General features: G+C 36.6%; 1 protein-coding gene across 10 annotated transcripts in view; it reads right to left on the bottom strand.

Moving 5' to 3' along the window:
* The window catches only part of SCAPER (S-phase cyclin A associated protein in the ER), a 161,002-nt gene that overhangs the window by 44,308 nt on the left and 97,274 nt on the right, over positions 1-19,420 (bottom strand). For all 10 annotated transcript variants that reach the window (XM_054836962.1, XM_054836964.1, XM_054836959.1 and 7 more), the window contains 2 exons: positions 12,018-12,133; positions 3,742-3,865 (listed from right to left, as the gene is read on the bottom strand). In XM_054836962.1, the coding sequence (XP_054692937.1) occupies positions 3,742-3,865; positions 12,018-12,133 (240 nt within the window). The remainder of the gene's footprint in view (positions 1-3,741; positions 3,866-12,017; positions 12,134-19,420) is intronic.

The following is a 19,420-nucleotide window of genomic DNA, read 5'->3' as shown; positions in this document are numbered from 1 at the left end:
GCAGGATTTTTAGATCTCTTACTGACCTGGCAGGCAGAAACTTTCCCCAAGGTCTCACTGTTAGGGGCTAGGAGCACTGTCAGTGCACAACAGCTGAACACTACGGAGACAGAATGTAACTTCAAAACGGACCACAACAGTCGAGAAGCACGTACATGCCTTTGATTTTACAATTCTTGTCATAATTGGTGCAAACGTGAAGCCGCCTTTCTTGTTGCAGTACAGAAGATTAAAAAACTGACCACAAACGGTTAAGAAACTAGCAACTGTGATAGGATGTATACTGTCATTTTGAAGCACCCAAATTAGATAGCAGCACATTCCAGAGAAGTAGTGGTGGAGAAAAATTACTTCACTGTGACTAGATAGCCAGATTAACTTAAACCCAAAGTGACTGTAATTCATGAGTAAAATTTCATAGGCCATCTACCTACAATATAGTCCAGACTTAAACACTGTATTTTGGAGAAGAAAAAAGTAACAAGCAACTCACTTTTGATCTCTGCATTTGTTTGATCTCTACTTAAACTGCAGTGTTCATTTTGTATGTTTTTATGTTCACTAATGATGTTTTACTTAGAACTTTCAGATATTATGCATTTAAAGACTGCCTTAAAAAAATAAATCAAAATTGTAGTGATCTGTCGCAGTTTAACCCCGGCTGGCAACTAAGCTCCACGCAGCCGCTCACTTGCTCCCCCCCACAGTGGGATGGGGGAGAGAATCAGAAGGGTAAAAGTGAGAAAACTCGTGGGTTGAGATAAGAACAGTTTAAGAACTGAAACAAACAAATAAATAAATAATGAAGATGATGATGTAATTGAAAGGAAAATAACAGACAGAAATAAAACCCAAGACAGACAAGTAATGCAAATGAAAACAATTGCTGACCACCAACCAATCAATGCCCAGCCAGTGAACAAAGAAGTATAACAACAAAAATGTCTCAATTTCTAACTCGTAATGAGTACTGATTTGCATTATGCTTTAACTGGTAACAGCAGGCATGCTATGATGGGAAAGATTTGAATGAATGAACAAAATCTTCAGAGAATTTTTACTAGACAAGGTGGCCTTCTCCAGCTTGTTATTCTCAAAAGCTTTTCGAAATTTCCCTTTGATCTATCTGAGAACATATAGTTAGAAAACAAACTGTCACGCTTTTATCGCGAAATCATAAAAGGACAGATATCGCCCCCCCCAATCTGTTTACGAAGCATAAAAATATTTACAAATGCAGGCACAGATAAGTATGGTTTATATATATGGCTTTTTTGGATATCTTCATGGAAAAGTACAGGACAGCTGTCACATGACTAAGGAAAAAACCTCCAAAATAAAAATCTATCCTTACATGCTTACAGCTCACCCTAATTACTGTTTTTTTCACTGTGAAACCTTCCAAAATAAACAATTAGAAAAGTTCTCGTCATTTTGCAACTATCTTCTAGGTACAGCAGACAAAGAAGAGGCGAGATAGCAGTCTGTAGATAAATGAAGTTCCAACTCGAGCACAAGACTTCTGTGAGTGTAGGTGGGAAGGTTTGCTCCATCAACCACTGAAATCAGGAAACACACTACTGCCGACCTCAGCAGACACCGACTTGGGCATTACCTCAGCTAAGGAGGCTAAGAAAGGTAAAATAGTAAGTAAAGTCTACGGAAGGTTTCCTACCAGTCTGTTTAGGTATGAGATAAAGGAAGGTCTAAACAGGACACTTAATTATTTAACAGGCTGGATGTCAGACAAAAAAATAAGAAATACACTCCTTCTGTTATTCTACCATTTCCCATTGGTACCCAAGCTTTCATTGCAGAAAAAATACTTGGTTTTTTGTAATTCTTCAAGTAATACTTTATTTCTTTGTGTAAAGAAAAACGAACATTTTGTCACCAATGAGAAGTGATTGTTTTAAATTTTGTCTTTAAAATGTATAGCTCTGAGTTTTAGAAAAAGTGAAGCTGACATTGCATTCGATTTTGATGAATAAAGCCAAACCTAAACCCATATTAAATTGGTTGGAAGGTTCATACTTGCTGTATTTAAGAATACGTTTAAAGGTTTCTCAAAGCTGGGTCCTCTGCTTCTATATTCAGCAAATATTGGCATACTTGCTTAACAATCTGTTAAAACCTTGCAAATATATGTTCTCATTTATTACTTCTGGTATTACTTTGGGTTTATTTTCCCACAGTAAGTGGGAATATGCCTGACGCAGGCAAAGGTGGCATCATACAGCTCCCCAAACTAGGAATACTGCAGGGAATTAAATTCTTTGGAGGGGTGTCTTTTAATATTTTGATATTCAGAGCGTGATGCAATTACAAAAAATGCTCCCCATTTGTCCATTTCTTTTTTGTAAAAAAAGAAAAATTCAAACTTGATCTGATTTATTATATTTTCAAGAGTGAAAAATCAGGGTTAGAAAAGCGACACTGTATTTATTTTTTTGTACTTAAAATATGTACTTCATGGAACTACGAAGATATCCTAGTTTAAGGGCCAATTTTGCCTGAGGAGAACATAAGAGACTTTATGCACAGGAAAGAAAAGTCCACTGTGGATCTTGGGAACATTAAGCTTTAATTACAGTTTTGCTGCAATTCAAGGGTAGTATTTGGCAACAGACTGAAAACAGCTCTAAGTGTAGTAAATTTTTCTCGTGTAGTATCTCTGATCTCTAGGTGGCCAACATTTCCTAAGAAATAGCTTCTGTGTTTCTTTGGGAAAAGCGCGGGTCATTTGCACAGGGCTACACTGAGAAAAGGGAAGGTGTTTGGCATCGGAATGAATCTTGTCAGTTGTAAAGTGCTGAAGGATTTCATCTCTTGTGTAATTACCCACGGAGCCTGTGCTCTGGCTCGCTCTGCAGAGCGCCAGCAGGGTTGTGACTGGCCCAGCACAATACACGCACCTTTCACTAAGTATATTTGAAATCTAATACCTGGAATCCTCTTGGAAAGATTTGGTGAAGAACAATGAGCTGGCAGCTACTTAGAGGAGAACGCACAGGTTGCATTTGGGTTTTCTTTGTGGCATGGACCTTCGGACGAGCTTTTTAAAGTGTTCATCAACAGTCCTATGGCTTGTTGATTCTAACAGCGTCATTTAAATTATTTAAAGTATGTACATAACTTTTCAATTAACAAACTGCTTGGCTCATGAAAATACATACACACAATTTATAAGTAGAAAACCAAGACTAAATATCTTATGATGAGCAGGTCACTATGAATTAAAAATGAGTTTTCAAATAAAATATTTAATGACATTTCAAATTAAATGAAACATTGGAAAATTAAAACTTTCACAGTTAAAGAGTCCTGCCATTTAGGCACTTCAGTAAATCAAACTACAGCAACATATTGACCTGACTTACATTCCCGATACTGAACACAGAACAATGAAACACACGTGGACAACTCATAATATTCTATACTTTAAATATTACCATAGGGTGAAGAAAAGAAGAAAACCTCAGAAAACGTTGAAGAGAAAATACTGTCCACTCACCAGAGTTCCTGGTACACATGCTTTTGCAGAATTTATTAGCAGAAGCAAGTATATCCATTTGATTAGAAGTATAGTAGATACAGTCACCAAATACATACGACAAAAGAATCTTATTCTTCTGACCCTTTATTCTCATATATCTCCTGGTGTTCTTATACTTTAAATACTCTAATATGTTTGTGAAGCATACAAAAAAATCTCTACATTAAAACAGGTATTTTACGTACCGTAAACTGGTGTATCAACAGGTCCATTAGAAAAGTGATCTTGTTACTAAAAAGAACATAGGTGCAGTTTTCTGCGCAATTACTGCATGTGAGGCTGTAAACATTTACTGTATTGCACAGTGACCTAAAAAAATCAGATGGAAAGAAAAAGAAAAATAAGAGTGTTACTTTTTTCTTTGGTAAATAAATGGAAGCACATCACAAAACAACCTTTCAGCAATTCACATTCTTTTTTTTTAAACTTGGGATTCCAAACAGAACTAAAAATTCACATGAAACCAATTAAGTAATTCCTAATTTCAAAACAGTAAAGCCATACTTATTAAAAGTCAGGCACTGTGTGGCTATTGGACTCTTCCATATTCAAAACTCACTCTACAGCTAAATAACATGCATTGGAATATGCAATTTTGAAAAGCCTCAGCTTTCCTTGTGATACGTGACATCAAAGGTATTTTCATAAGTATAAATATGCATATACATGCATTCTCAGTAAATGCATACATGTATTCTTAGTAAAAAACTAATATAAATGATGGGTATAATAGAAAGGCATAACAAAACTTACACAGAAGATCAGCTAATTTCATAATTTGGATATCTAATGTTCTTTTCTTGTGGCCTATAGTTATATTACACAAGTAATTTGGGTATAAAGTCCCTTTCCTAGAACAACCTTCAAGGAAAAAAAACCCTGTACAAAGGAATTCACAGTACACTGGGACCAGCTTTAGAGAGAGACACTAACATGCAGCGCCTGTGAACTACTGCAAGCAATGGAGAGGATCGAGTAATTTGTACTGAAATTCCTATCCAAAAACTTCTACTGACATACTGTACAGAGCCTTCAAGTGTTACTGTATAGCTACAATAGCATCAGTTGACCTACACCTACGGCTGGTGGGAAGAGGTTTGCAACGATAAGAACAGAAAATTGTAAACACAATGAGTCACAGAAAGCTCCAGATGTACAAAACATGCCCAATTATTCTTTGTATCATATGCAGTAACTTCCCTCCGCTGCAACGGAAGTGGTGTTCTCGAAACAGGATTTGCAGGGAAGCTGGGACCAGTCCTATAGCATATACTCACAAAGATAAATCTGACCACGGATAATACTGTTTCAGAATAAACACAAAATTCGTGAACTTTGCTTACTGCAAAAGCTATCCCTGTTACTACACAAATATGCACACTGACACACAACACAAATGCATCATAAATATATACAATAATAAATAAAGATGGCTAGAAATTCAAGTTGTTTGTCTAAAGTAAACCACAAGGAAAAGAGCTTTTACTTTGTTGGGTTTTTTTAACATGTGAAAAAATGCGACTAAGTTCAAATAAGCTCCACAGAAGAAAATAAATTGTGAGCACTGCCAAAAGGTCGTACAAAAGCGGGACTGCGACAAACAACAAGTTATGGTACAGAAATCATCAAAGCTGGTATTTAACATAACAAGCTGCAGACTAATTCAACATACTTCTAAAGAGAGAGTTGAGTTTTACGCTTTATTTTTCTCCTAAAATATTTTTTGAAACAACAACATTATTTACATAATAAGGAAGGCTGCTTTACTGATTGCTGTGTTCGTTGCTGTGGCATCTGATTACTTAGCACGGCTCCCCAGAGTTGAAATGGAAGCATCTTATGTACATACATTGGATTTCTCAAGCCAAGAAAAGCTGGAAATGCTCAGAGGCCAGAAAAATTAGAGTAAAATCTTTTCCATTTGGATTTCAGGATTGTCTTTTCTTCAGCTGGAGAAATGATTTTGAATTTAAGAAAAAAGCATTACCTTGCTTGGTTTGACCTGTAAAAACATAAAGAATATTTATACCTTTCCTTTGTTAATATTCTGAGTATCACCATATTACCAGTTATATTAATTTTACTGTACTGGTAATTAATTTAACTCTACTGCCTAATTAAATCAGTTTCAATCTGCAGCTCACGTGATATGAAAACAATGTTAAAACTTTATTTATTGATCAAGGGCAGGTTAATTTTCACCAATTTCATCTTATTTTTACCCTACAAGGATAACACCTACACAAAATTCAAGTAGCATGCTTCACGTGCATTTTTTAAAACCTACCTTGCAATAGGATTCTCTTTTCCTATCCTGACTCTATAAAGGTATTTATTTCACCTTCCTCAGTAATGCTGAAAAAAATGTCATTAGGCACCTACTTTTACTTTTCAGGGAAGATTATTCCCGTGTAAGAGTGTTTACAGGGAAAGAGAGATATTAAACTATATTGGTAGTTTCTGTTTTCAGTTGAGAAAAAGATGCTTTAAATCAGCATCTGTCATTTTATCAACTATTCTAAAATAAAGATTAATTTTCTTGAAATATAAACACTGTAATTTACCCAGTGTCAAATATGAACTTGGTGGGTTAACTTATAATTTTGACAGCATTTCACAGTTTCTGAGGTGATTCAGTTAATTCACTGCAATAATGTTTTTTGATATATGGGATTCCTATTTCCCAAGAGGATCATTTATTTTACATTTGAAAACACACGAACTTCCCACTTTATATATAGAACAAATTCCACTACTGTAATAATGCATCATGCTTTTGTATTTCCCAACTGAATCTCATGTCAAAAAGAGTACTTGCGTTTTCTGAGACTCAAATAATGCGTTTGAAAAGGTGGTGTAAGCAAATGGATGTCAAATTAATTTTTCACAACAATAAAGAGGGTTCTTTTAATTGATAACATAAGCTTGCTAACTACGGTTCGTCTAAATACATTCTAATCACGGCACGCTCCGAACTATGATTCAGTTCCACAGGTTTGTTTTTTTTTTTTTTAATTCAAAATTGGTAGTGTCAGCACAGAAGCCGTCCCCAGGTGGTTCGCAGTGTTAAATGGCAGATTAAAGACAGCACAACTAATTTCTTTACTTTAATCTTATTAAGGGAACAACAGCTGTCAACTGTCACCATTTCTGCACAAGGCCTCCGAGACAAGCGCAGTGCTGCGAGTGCCAAGCCAGAACTTTATTTAACCACCGGTTAAACTCTCTGGGATGAAAAACTCAAGACATTTCCTATCATTTTTTCCCTGGTTAGAAGCTCTAACTGCTCTTAATTCCAAAACTTTTCTCTCAAGGGATAGCAAAATCAGTCGAAATAGTGAAGTATGAGCCTCACGTAAAGCAGCTGTTTATTGATTACCAGTGTTGCTCTAAACTTTGTATCACACCCACAAATCAGCTTTAAAGCCATGTTAGACAGCATGTATACTCAAACCACACAATGAGCCTGCCCTCCAATGCAAGGCTTTCCTCTAGAGTAAATCCAATTATAAAAACACTCATTACGGTACGCAAACTTTGATCCAAAAAAGAAAGCTGTTTTTAAACTAGGCAAAAATACGCATCTGTAGGTTGTATTTATTTTACATGAGTACAAAGAAATTGGAAGAGGATTCATTTTAATCAACAGTTTCAAGTTAGATCTCAACAGTTTATATGTATGTACATGATTTTCTTTTATGCTAGCACATCTTCACTTTCCTCAATTTGCCTGATATAAACAAGTTGACAAACTAACTTTTTTTTCAAAATACCGAGGCAGCAACAGCATCCAACCCCACAAAACTAATCCACCATAGTACGCCTGGAGACGTACTGGATATAAACTCACAACTTCTGCTTTATAAAAATCAGGGCATCACCAACATATAACAATTAACCTGTTTCAAGAGCAAAGCTTTTTCACATTATTTTCAGCTTCTGAAGATTAGAAATTAATGTACTTTGGTTATGAATGAAGAAAATAACCCAAAAAGCTTGATTTGGCAGTAAAATAATACGAAACTAAACACTATCAAATTTAGGCTGTGTTAATTCGGTAGTCGACTGCTCTTTTTTAACCAGTTTGAATATTATGCAGCACTCTGATGGGGAAGGAAAGTGATCAGTATTGGCATTTGAAAGGGGAGTTGAGAAGTTTTTTACTTACAAAACTGTACACAGAACGGCTGCAGAGTGGCACGGTTAAAGAACCACCAAGGTAAGAATGTGGATTGAAACCAAAAAGAAATAAAAACTTATTTTAAGGTAAAAATACCAATTTTAACTCTTAAAGACTATACAGGCCTTTATACATCACACTCACGGGGCCTATTACACCATCAGGAACCCTCAAAGATTCATAATCAGTTACTATTTTGTCTGTATTTTACATTATTTAAGGAGTCCAATAAAAAAAAAAAAAGGGCTCCTACTGAAGTCTAGGCACAATTAATAAAGAGAAGCCAAAATTCAGCATCGATTCTCCTTCAAGACACTTCCAAAACCAGACTGGAGTTTCATTCTGAAATGTTACTGCACTTATGAATAAACTATTGCATGACAAGCGAGAATCAAACAATTCATTTACCCCAACATTTACAGGTGTGACAGAATTTGAAAGTCTTCTACAGAAATTCTCCAGTCCCTGGCTTATCATTTGTTTCATTGCGAGATTTGGCTCTCAATCCAAAAGTTTCCTAACCCTTCGCAGAGCTCCTTTCAACAATAAAACTTGTTCCTACATTGCACGGGAGGGCAACGTTGCTTTATCCAGCTCTGAGAGCTTGAAATCCAGCTCTGAGACAGACAGCAAGGATACATCATGGGAGAGGACTCATGCCGCAGGTTTCAGCTGTTGAACTTGCAAAGAGGTCATTCTCTTTAGAGCATCTTTATGTCCTTGTACCAACTGCTAGTTTGCAATGAATGTTTCACTAGAGGGAATAACCTTACAAGAAAATAAGAGAGCTTGTTTTGCACTTTACTTTTAAAAAAAAAAGTGAACAATCCTATAAAACTGCATGACCAGTAACAGCACGGCTTAAGAAATGTATGCTCACAAAGCCAAGTAAAAATTACAAAAAACAAGCTATAAAACCAGTTCGCAGCTCAAAATAATTCTTAATGAAAAAAGTAATTTGTATCAATCCTATCTATAATATCATGCGGGCACTGTTTTCTGCTTTTTACAAATATAATTATGGTTTGAGCTTTTTTACCCTGATAATAGTTGCTTTAAATAAATGATGCAAGAAATTCTATGAATAGAGAAGATACATTAAAATCAAACTGACTTTAATCACGTCTTAACTTGTAGCAAAAGTCCTCCTTTGTGCCTTACACAACTACTGCTACTTTCTATTTAAAAATGCTGGTCACCCAAGGAACTCAAAGTATGTCACAAATGCTAATTAAACAAACCCTACAAACCTCATTTGTTACGACTTTCAAGGCCAGTAACATGTCATGGCACAAAGGGGCTGAATGAGTTGCCCATAGCAAATATGCAAGGCAACACAGGGGATGAAAATCATCTTCTGGTCTTGATCTTAAGTCATTAAATTATTTTGCTGCATAGCTCCCATTTGCTTTTCAGCAGAGGCATAAGAAAAATACCATAAGATTCTGAAACCCCTTGACATTCTCCTGAATATGTCTTATTTTGTGGTGAACTGAATAAATTAGGGAAAATTACAAAATGCTACTTTAAGAAATAACGCAGCTGGACGCTAATTTGTATGTTAACACCAATAGTAAAACCTACTATAATCCATTGCTTTCTCTTTTCCTTTTTCAGTGATTTATTTGAAGGGGAGAAAAATTGCCCCAACACCAAATGTATCATCTGTCTCATAAATGTCACGTCTTTTTCACAGCATTTGCCGTCCTGCTGGTCTAACTACCAATCTGGACAGTAGCACAAAACAACAGGCATATTGTTAAATCTTCTGATAATAAAGCTTTATCTTGTAGACATGGGATTAAAGTTCTGAGCTGCACCATACTGCCAGGATTTTGGAGAAAGAGAGATGTAGATAATAGCCCATGTAATCTCCTCACCTACTTGTAAATAGCTTATCCTCATCACAAAACAACAGACAAATTGCCAATTTAAGATGAGTACAAATGGTTAAACATTTCAAGAGCACACAAACAATCTTAAGTACAGTAGTGTCCTTTAGCAAAGCATATTTGGTTAGGGGAAGACTGGAGGGAAATTAATGAAAGGTCTTAATTCAAGTTCTTTCCACAGGGCACAGAGAAAACAGCTGCTTCGCTAGATTCAAAGTTTAAGAAGTCAGCATGTAAATTATATTTGCACAAAAGAAAGAAAAATAATTTCAAACCCATTTCAAAGATTAAATGAGGAGAAACGTGATACAAATTTTCTTCCTCATTTAAGGAACTACGTATATTCTATGATTATCCTTTGGTTTGGAAACATTCTGTATTTAAAGTAATACATTGGAAGAATTTCTTTCAGTGAGACCACACTAATATGCATGAACCAGCCACACTTGTGCCCATTTCAAACTGCTCATAGAAAGTTCCACCCTCTGGAACTATTGCTTGCTCTCCACAGTTGAGTTGCAGATTTTGCACAAAATATGTTCTTCTCTATCAGAAAGACGACCACAGAATACCAACAGATGAGTCTCTGCACCACATGCGACACCACCAAGTTCGTTGCAACGCTTCTCGCAGACTCTAGACTCTGTAAGATAGACTCTGGCAGAAAAAAACTGCAAGAGCAGTTAGCTTTAGAAAGCAAGATCCTGTGTTAAATTACATGCAACCTGATGCATAACTTCCAGACTACAACACTTTTCAGATGCCTCAAAACTGGAGATTGCAATTTGCTGTGAAGTTGAATGAAATGCTGTATTTCAGTAGTGGAGCTGGTCTTCAGGAGATCTTTTTACATACAGAGTTGTCAGAATAGTTTATGTTAAGTGTAGTTACACTTTAGTAATAGTTTATATATTTTCTGCCTTGATATATATTTTGGAAATACAGATAGGTGAAAACTTGTGTTAATAAAACAACATTTAAAGAATTTTATAAAAAGAATTTTTAAACTTAATTTTAAAATTCAGTCATGAATAGGCTCAGGAATCTGAGAAACCAGTTATACTGGTCTGAAATAGGTATGAGATAAGACATAACTGTCACAGAAAGGAGAAACTCTAGTAAATCTCCTTGGATGTTTCTTCTGTTATACAAATGTAGCTGACATGGGGCTTTATTTACTGGGACACAAGTTCCTCTGAGAACTAATACATCCTCATACTCTCTAACAAACTTTAAACAAAATGTTTTCAGTAACATAAACACAATATTCTCAGACCTTCTCAACAAAAGGTCAAAAATCAAAGATGTATAGAAGATGCACATTCTAAGAATTTAAGGCTAATTTAAGCTAAGCTTTATGTGGCCACACAGTGCAACCCCTTCCCTTGCAAAGTTTATCCCACATTCACGCGGATAACTCAAAATTAGAGCCTCTGCAAATTACCGAGACCAAAGGCTGCTGCTGAGCTGCTCACCATAGGACACGTGCATTCTGCATGACTTCGTGAGAAGGTAGGAATTTTTTTCTCTTTGAAGAGCGAAGTTAAGATATTAAAAGCACAGGTTTTTCTTGATGTTCTTTCCTAGCACGTCACATCTGTCCCATAACATATTAATGGATAGCTTTAATCCCAACCCACACAATGTGGTACTCAAATTTGAACTATTACAACATTAAAATGTATCTGCAAACAAGTGATGACAATGGAACACAACAGTATATTCCTGGGCTTGGTTCCTCTTGTACTAAATTGTGCCTAGCTGTGCTCTGAAAGCACATGTGTGCCTTTGAATGGATAAAAGTTACACTTAGAGATTAGGGAAAAAAGCATGCTTTCAAGTTACCAGTTTTTGCAGGCATTCTGTTTAGTCACCACCTTTTTTTGGGGGGGCTTAGACATTTAAGCCCTTCTATTCTTACAAGCTATAAAGAGGAATTCCTCTAATCCACAAGAATTTTGATTTACCTGTTTGTAGAAGCCCTTTCAGCTAGCAGTATCTTACAACTGTTTCATTTTAAAAGCAGTCAAGCTCCAATGAATTACAACCCTTTAAAAACTCCCCCACTTCCCACTAGAGATCTTTACAGACTAACTTCAAAAGATATGTACCTCCCTCTTCTGTTTAATACGGTTTTCTCTTTTCTCCTTTTGTACAACTAGGGATGCCACCGCTCAAATATATCATAGCTAGAAATAAAATCACCAAGTCAGAAAACCAGAGGTTGAGTGGAAATGTCTTTCACCTTTCATGGCAGCGTAGCGTACAGCACGATTTTTATCTCTGAAGTTCAACACTGGACTATGAGAAGAAGAAGCAGTGAAGCAGCAGATGTGAAATAAATATTCTAGCGATTCTAAGTGGCAAATGAAGGACCCATCGTACTTACTTAAAAGGAATCCGTGAAACTGCATTCAGATTGGTGGGAGAGGTCACCGCCTGAAGAACATTTTCAAGGGCAGTCAGTCCTCCTGCAGCCCGAAATGCTATTTGATCTGCTGTGTTCTAGATAAACACAAACACAGAAGAGAACCAACAGAAATTAAAGAAGTTCCTACGTAAAAGATGTACCTGACTGACAACTGTCCTGAGTTTTGTCAGCGTAGAAAATCCTAAATGCATGCATTTATCATGTTGAACACCTCTGATAAAGAGCATTTTACTGCCAGTGCACAGGGAAGAGTATTCTTTAGAGCAGGAGTTGAAATTCTCAGCTATTTTTTTTTCAAAGATACACATATCAAATACCACATAGGTAATACAGCTGAATACCATATTTTCTGTAACAACGTATTGCTACAGGGATATTAACTTGAATAAAATTAATCTTTATCTGTTGTTGTTATCATTGTAGCTATACTTTAATTTAATTAAAGAATATAGACAATCTCTAGATGGTACTTCCTCTTCCTTACAAACTTTGGAGACAACCTCCAGGCTTGTTCCCCAATTTGTTCATTGTATTCATTGTATTCTGTTCATTGTATTTTCTGTTCATTGTATTTTGTTCATTGTATTCATAAAATAGCTTAGGCGGATCACTTTAAAACATGAGTACTATCATTACATCGATGATACCTGATGGCATATTTCACAGAACATGGACCCCTTAAGTTCGGTCACTGCTCTGGAAGAAAGCCCGACAGCATCACCAGTCACATGTCTTATTTTATTCTTTATTCAGGAAGACAGGAGTGTTGCCTGACAGATGCCATTGAGGTTACAAGTTGGTTAGATTTTCTGACTTCTCAAATCAATTACTCTGGGTGTAAGAACCAGGTTAAAAATCTGCATGTGATTTTTGGTGTCTGAGACATGGGAAACTACAGGGGTAAAGTGTGAACAAGTCCCCTAGAGGATTTGTGTAGTTTCTCTCTTCGGCAACTCCAACTTATTACCCCTTCTGGTCTTTTGTCTAATCCACTGCCTGCAGCGTATTGAAAATGCAGCAGAATTGAATTAATATTTTTAGCTTTGACGTATGACATTCACATTCGGCTTGTTTTGCATTCATACCACTATGTTGCTGGTTATAAAAGGAAAGATTCCATTTAAACTAGTTATGTATGTGTTCCTAGCCTTCTAGATTAGCTTTGCTTTATTCTCCGTGTCCCCTTTGAACCTTCCTTTAGCAGAATTTTACACTTAAATACCATCCTGCCACCATGCCTACAGTTTGCAAATGACTGAGTTTTTACTGGAGCAGGTCCAGGATTTTAGAACTTACTCGTGCCCTTTTCCTTTCATACAAAATCTCCTACTGTTTACAATAAACCACAAACACAGAGAAGAAAAAGATCTTCTAAGCTGCTAATTTTATGTAGCTTTATTGGCTGTCTGTATTTACGTATCTTAATTTTGTCAATGATGAAGATATTCTAGTTAATAAGAAATCATTTTTTTTTTCAGTGCTGCAAGCACTTGGCTTGTGGGGAAAAAATTGGAAGTGCTCTAGCAATACAATCATTATTAGTCCATAAAGAATGTATTATACTGTAACAGAAAAAAATATATAACGTATAACAGAAAAACTCCAGTGACTCTGGCAATAAAATGTTTCTTTGAACAATTACAAATATAATTGAAGAAGATACAATATGATTTAGAAGAGAAACATTTTCCCCTCTGAGAATTAGGCATTAATATGTAAACACAAAAGTATATATCTTACTTTGCTTTTTAAAATCATGCAACTTTCTCTCCGTTCAGCTTCTTTCAAACAAACATGTTCTATTTAAATTACTTGCTCCAAGCTCCAGAAAAACTGTTTAAACAGGGAAGTCAGATATTCAAAAATAAACCATTTTCCAAAATTAATGTGAACTGTGTGTAGATTTTTAGACAGCCAAAAGATTTACCTTCAAAAGAATAACTGTTCTCAAACGGAAATCTGTTTGCCAACTCACCAAGCAGTTAAAATAATCAACCACTGATTTCCTACTAGCTAATTGATAAATATAATTTCTAGCAGTCAACTTTAATCCAGTTAGCCTGGTAGAAGGTGCCTTAACTGAGGAGTTACTTTTGAGTTTCACTCATATATTCCTCCTTTAATTCCCCTCCCTCCCTTCCAACCAGAAAAGCTCCAAGCAACAAGTAGAGCACCCTCCATACGAAGCCCTCAGTCGGGGACCTGATACAACACAACCCAGCAACCGGGCATCCCGCCTGCAGCAGGACTGGGATAAAGCTGTTGCCTCCCCTGCAACACTTTCCACTAACCTGATGGAGCCGGAAGGAAAAGACAGCCAAACAGCCAAGAATTAGGCCTGCCACAACTCAGATAATATTATTTGAGCACCTTGGCTTTTGGCCACAGCTCTCAAACCTTCTCCTCTTCCCCCCCCGGCTCCACCAGCGCTGCCGAGTGGTTCGGCACCCCCGGACAAAGCCTGGGGCCTTTCTGATGTATTCACCTTAAAACTTCACAAGTGTAAAGAGAGATTTTGTTATTTTAAGCGTGTGTTTTCCTTGGTAATCACCACACGCACACACACAACCAGCGTAGTAAAACATGCACGAGGATTTCTGCGCGATTGGCACGCAGCATCGCAGCACACAAACCAGAAGGACGTTTATGTGATGCTGCTGATTTATTTGCTACAGCATATTTGTTAGTGCTACTCCAGTTTTAAATATGCCAAGCACCTCCCCTTTCTCACTTTCCCTATTTCTCATGGGAGATTATGCCACAACCTATTAGCTCTCATGGCAAAGAAGTCTTTTCCTGTCATTTAGACCAAATATGCCCTTTCTCTATTTCATCCCATTACTCAGAGTTATATCCCATTTTATTGCCCTCGTTTTGTTTCTCCCCTTAGTAATTACTCCATTCTTGAAATCGTACACTGGTACATTTTCCTACTTAGCTTGTTTCTCAGCTCTGTATATTTGTTAATGCCAAACCCATCCCTTCCTTTTATTTTTCTCATGTAAACTTTTCTTATCTGTGATTTTTTTCCCAGAACTCTTCTTTTCTCCATAAATACCTAGTAATGAAGTGTCCAGAAAGGAACTCCCCTCCGCAAAATCAGTCACCAGAGCCACACTAAAAGAAGCTATAACGTCTCCCTATTCTGAGGGGAGATCTTCATGAGTCTATTTAAAAACAGTATTAATCTTTTGAAGCTGTTTGATTTCCTACACACTCTCCTTCCACTTCCATTGGGAGCATCACTTCTTTTCAGCATAACTTTTACAAAACCGGACCTTTTTCAGAGTGCCTGTTTCACTTTTGCCTAATACAAAAATGTAAATACAAATTTACATTTTAAAGAACTTCCTTTACTCCTACAGTTTTCTATCAAACAGAAGAGAATTTGTAATTTCTCCTAGTTTTATATGATTTAGCTTTATGCCCTATTATTCTCCTCTTTAGATTACTCATAAAAATTAATCAGCATTTTGATACTTAGCCATCAGGGATATAAATCCCTAACTATGTGCACGGGAGAGGGGGAAAAACCTTAAATAAAAGGAAGAAACAAATCAGCAGCAAAGTTGGGAAAGAAACATAAGCACGGTATTTGTTCACTATACTTACAAACTGCCACTTAAGGATTAGGAATACGCTCCTTGTGGCATGATATTTAATATATTTATCTCCAAGGATTCTTTTAAGACGGAGAACTCCAAGAGCTTTTAACCCATTTATTGCAAAGCAGTGTTGATTACCAAAGTAACTGCTGGTATATGGTGCCCGTGAATGACCTTGACCACGACGCAAGTGTCCTGCTAGTGGGAATCTCAGGTTCAGGGATAGCTCCTGAGCTTGGCCTTGGGTCAGGGGAGGTCATGGGAACTGAAGGGAGAACATGCCCTGTCCACAAAGGAGCAGAGGAGTCACTTGAATATTGCATTACTGATGTTGTCAGAGTGAATAGTGTGACTGGGGTACCGGAGGAAACAGTGATAAAAGGAATCGTGCACAGGCAATTCCCTCAGCAATCCACAATACCAGACCTCATAGTGATGGGCTGTGTATAAAGAACAAACAGTATTACATCTCCCCAATGTTGAAAAATATTGTCATACTATCTCTGAAGAATAGCAGCCAAATAATACCAAATTATTTTAGAATACGTCTGAATGAATTCCTAATTTAGGTGATTTTCAAATTTTGAAGTATTTATATACTAATCTAAAGAAATCTTTCTTAAAGCATAAACATATGGGAGCAGGCTATCTAATGAATTTGTCTTTCTTCCTAAAATTAACCTATATCCTTCACAATATGATCTAAACTCAGTAAATGTTCTATAGTACTATGGCTTTACATTAGCTGATACATATTAAAACACATTGGAAATTCAAAAGAAGCAGATGGAGGCATATAACTTAAAGCCTTGCTCACAAAATATTCTTATTTAAATTAGTCCCTAATTGAATCTGTGTCGGAATGAAAGACCCATTCAGGTAACTCTGACTTTTACTCTGATAGCACTCAAAGCTCAGCGTAGATCAGGCACCACGTGAGTATGAAAAATGACAGATTCTGTAAGGAGTAAATATTAAATCCCTATTTGCAAAGAGCATAAACCAGTATGGCATGTTTTTGCTGCTCAAAAGAATCCTCCAGACTTCTAACTTAGTCTCCCAAATGACTTCGCTAGACGTTTATGAAATCTGTTTCATAATTTCACTATAGAAATTGTTCTCTGAGTGGCTGCATATTTAGATTGGGAAGGTTGTCCAGCAACGGCAATCGGTATAACGGGATTCATGTTTGTTGAACAAAAGAAAAAAAAATATATATATACACACGTCTGGTTTTCAAACAGTGTGTGAAAATTTGACTCGCTCATACGTATTTTCAGAAATTCACAACTACTTCAAATGACATTGTTAAACAATTTGATTTCCAGGTACAAAAGGATTTCAAAGCTCTGAAGTTACTTGGTCACACAGGAGAGCAGGGACAAATGAACATGTAGGCAAAAATGATTATTACTGTCATTGCTGCATTTCTTAACAGAGAGAAGAGGCAGCACAAAACCCTTGGGGATGCCACCTAGATGCGTCTTAACCATTACAAAACCAATGAGAGAGAGACAGTCTTCAGAACAGCAGATGTAGCACTCAACCAATACAAGAAAAAACGCTCATTTTCTTTATTCCTCACAAGTCTGTATCATCATGAAATAGTGGTCTTGTTTGTACAGGAGAAAAGCCAACACAGCTGATGTGATATTAAGTATGTATTCTTAATCTTGGACCATTATAAACTTGTCATTTAGAGCATAGAGCAACTCATTTGAGCGGAAGAGTGCATGAATCAAGTAACTTCAGCAGAGAGTGCATGTACACTAGTGCATGTGTGGCAAAGTAAACAGAAAAAACAATAAATTAAACAAATCATGTAACCATTTTACGGCTTAATTATGAATTAAGCATTTTAAGAAACTTAAAATTAATTCTTTTTTTAAAAAGAATTTGTTTTTACAAAAACAACCAAGAAAGCTCCCTGCACACCGGGCAAGTGCAGCTGACTTATTTACCTACCTGTTACAACACCTTAATGGATTTGATTTCCCCTTCTCTCCTCTCCTATGGCTTGAGTGACAACTGACTAATAGGATTACAGGCTCCGTTCCAATAATACAGCTCAGCTACATGCCAGCAAAAAATGACAGCCTAAACCTGAATTACATGGCCTGGGAATCCATCCAATTATTAACTAAAGTAACTGTTATTACCTAACCTAATCAAAGGAGAAGCAGCTGTTAATCTTTGGTGGCCTGCAGTGTAGTAGCGGTCAGACTGGATGAACTGTCTTTGTACTTGACTCCTCTACAGACAATAATTACGTCCTTTGTGATCAAGAAGGAAGGGCTTCCTAACCTTTCAGACAGAGGCAGCAGATGGGGAACAACTGTTTGTGCGTTCATTAACAAGATAGGGTGGATTTTATCAGGGCTGGGCATCTGTGGCACCTTCAGAAGCACCACTTACCCAATGATACAAGTATGTTCGGCAAATTCGAAAATTAGCAGACTAAATAGAAAGTTCAAAATAATGTTTCCATCTCATCAGCTGACACTTGGCACAGAAAAATACACACAGCTTAAAAAAAAGTGATTTACACATATGCCTCATCGTACCTAACATGGTCAAAGACAGACATGAAAAGTCCAATTGACCTGTGCTGTTCCTTTACTGGGTTTTGTTTAACTCATTAAATAGTCAGATAATATAAGCTGTATGCTTCTGAAATAAAACCAAATGGGGGAAAAAGCTCTGATTTATTTACACAAGTCAGTGGGTAATACAAAGTAACACAGAGTGAAATAAAGCGAGCATCAATTAGTAACAGCGTTTGGTTTCTGTGTACAACATTCCAGGACAGAAGCAAGACCAAAGGCTCTGTCCTGTGCTGACGCTCCCATTTACCCAGGGCATCTGACAAACCAAAAATTTGTGAAACAGAAGATACGAGGTCAGAGAAACCTGCCTCATCGTCACAGAAAGACAATTTAGTTTATGTTGGGGAAAGTAAAAAAAATGATGGGATCACAGTGTGGAAGTACGTGAATGGGAAGAAGATTTCTGATACTGCACAGTTACAGCTAATATTTGGAAGCTGAAATGGGATGACTTCAGGTAAGAATGATTTTTTTTAATGCCAAGAGTAATTAATGATGAGCATAATATACTTAGGATATAGTTGACTCTCAATCATTTGAAGTTTTTAAATCAAACCTGATTATCTCCTAGAAAAATATGATCCTAGTTAAATCATAATTTATTAATTTGGTGCACGAGTTATTGGGTGAAATCCAATGTCCTGGACCAAAGTACTCACTTCCATACATTTCTCCTGTTAAAGTATTATTATTAGTTAATAAGTAGACCAGACTCAGAAATAACGCAGAGCTTTAACAGCTGAAATGATTTAATGTCAGCTTTACCACCTCTGTTCTAGGTAACTTTAGCCCATCACAGTTGAATCTTTTGCAAGCACCTGAAATCTTTTTGAACTAACTTAAAAAAATAGAGTGGTGTAAACCCTCCCTCTGGGACAAACCTCCACAACCAGTATTTTAATGTGGATTAAAAAGAGTATTTTCCTTCATCAGCCAAAAGAATGCTTTCTGCTAGTCCTGCCTACTATATCCAAATAAAAAGCTGATCTGGAAAGTCTGTTTGAACAGACCTGGGGAACTAAAACTGTTTGGAAGAAAATATTTCTGAATGAAACCCAAATACTTTGATACATTCTGATTTCTGCAAGAATACACTGAACTTGTGCAGCCCTATTCTACATTTGTTAAACTGTTGACTGAAGGAAGAAAT

The sequence above is a fragment of the Grus americana genome, chromosome 10, assembly GCF_028858705.1.
Source record: "Grus americana isolate bGruAme1 chromosome 10, bGruAme1.mat, whole genome shotgun sequence".
NCBI classification, from domain to species: Eukaryota; Metazoa; Chordata; class Aves; order Gruiformes; family Gruidae; genus Grus; species Grus americana.
The sequence above is the reverse complement of the archived record's forward strand: the minus strand, read 5'-3'. Positions and strand labels throughout refer to the sequence as shown.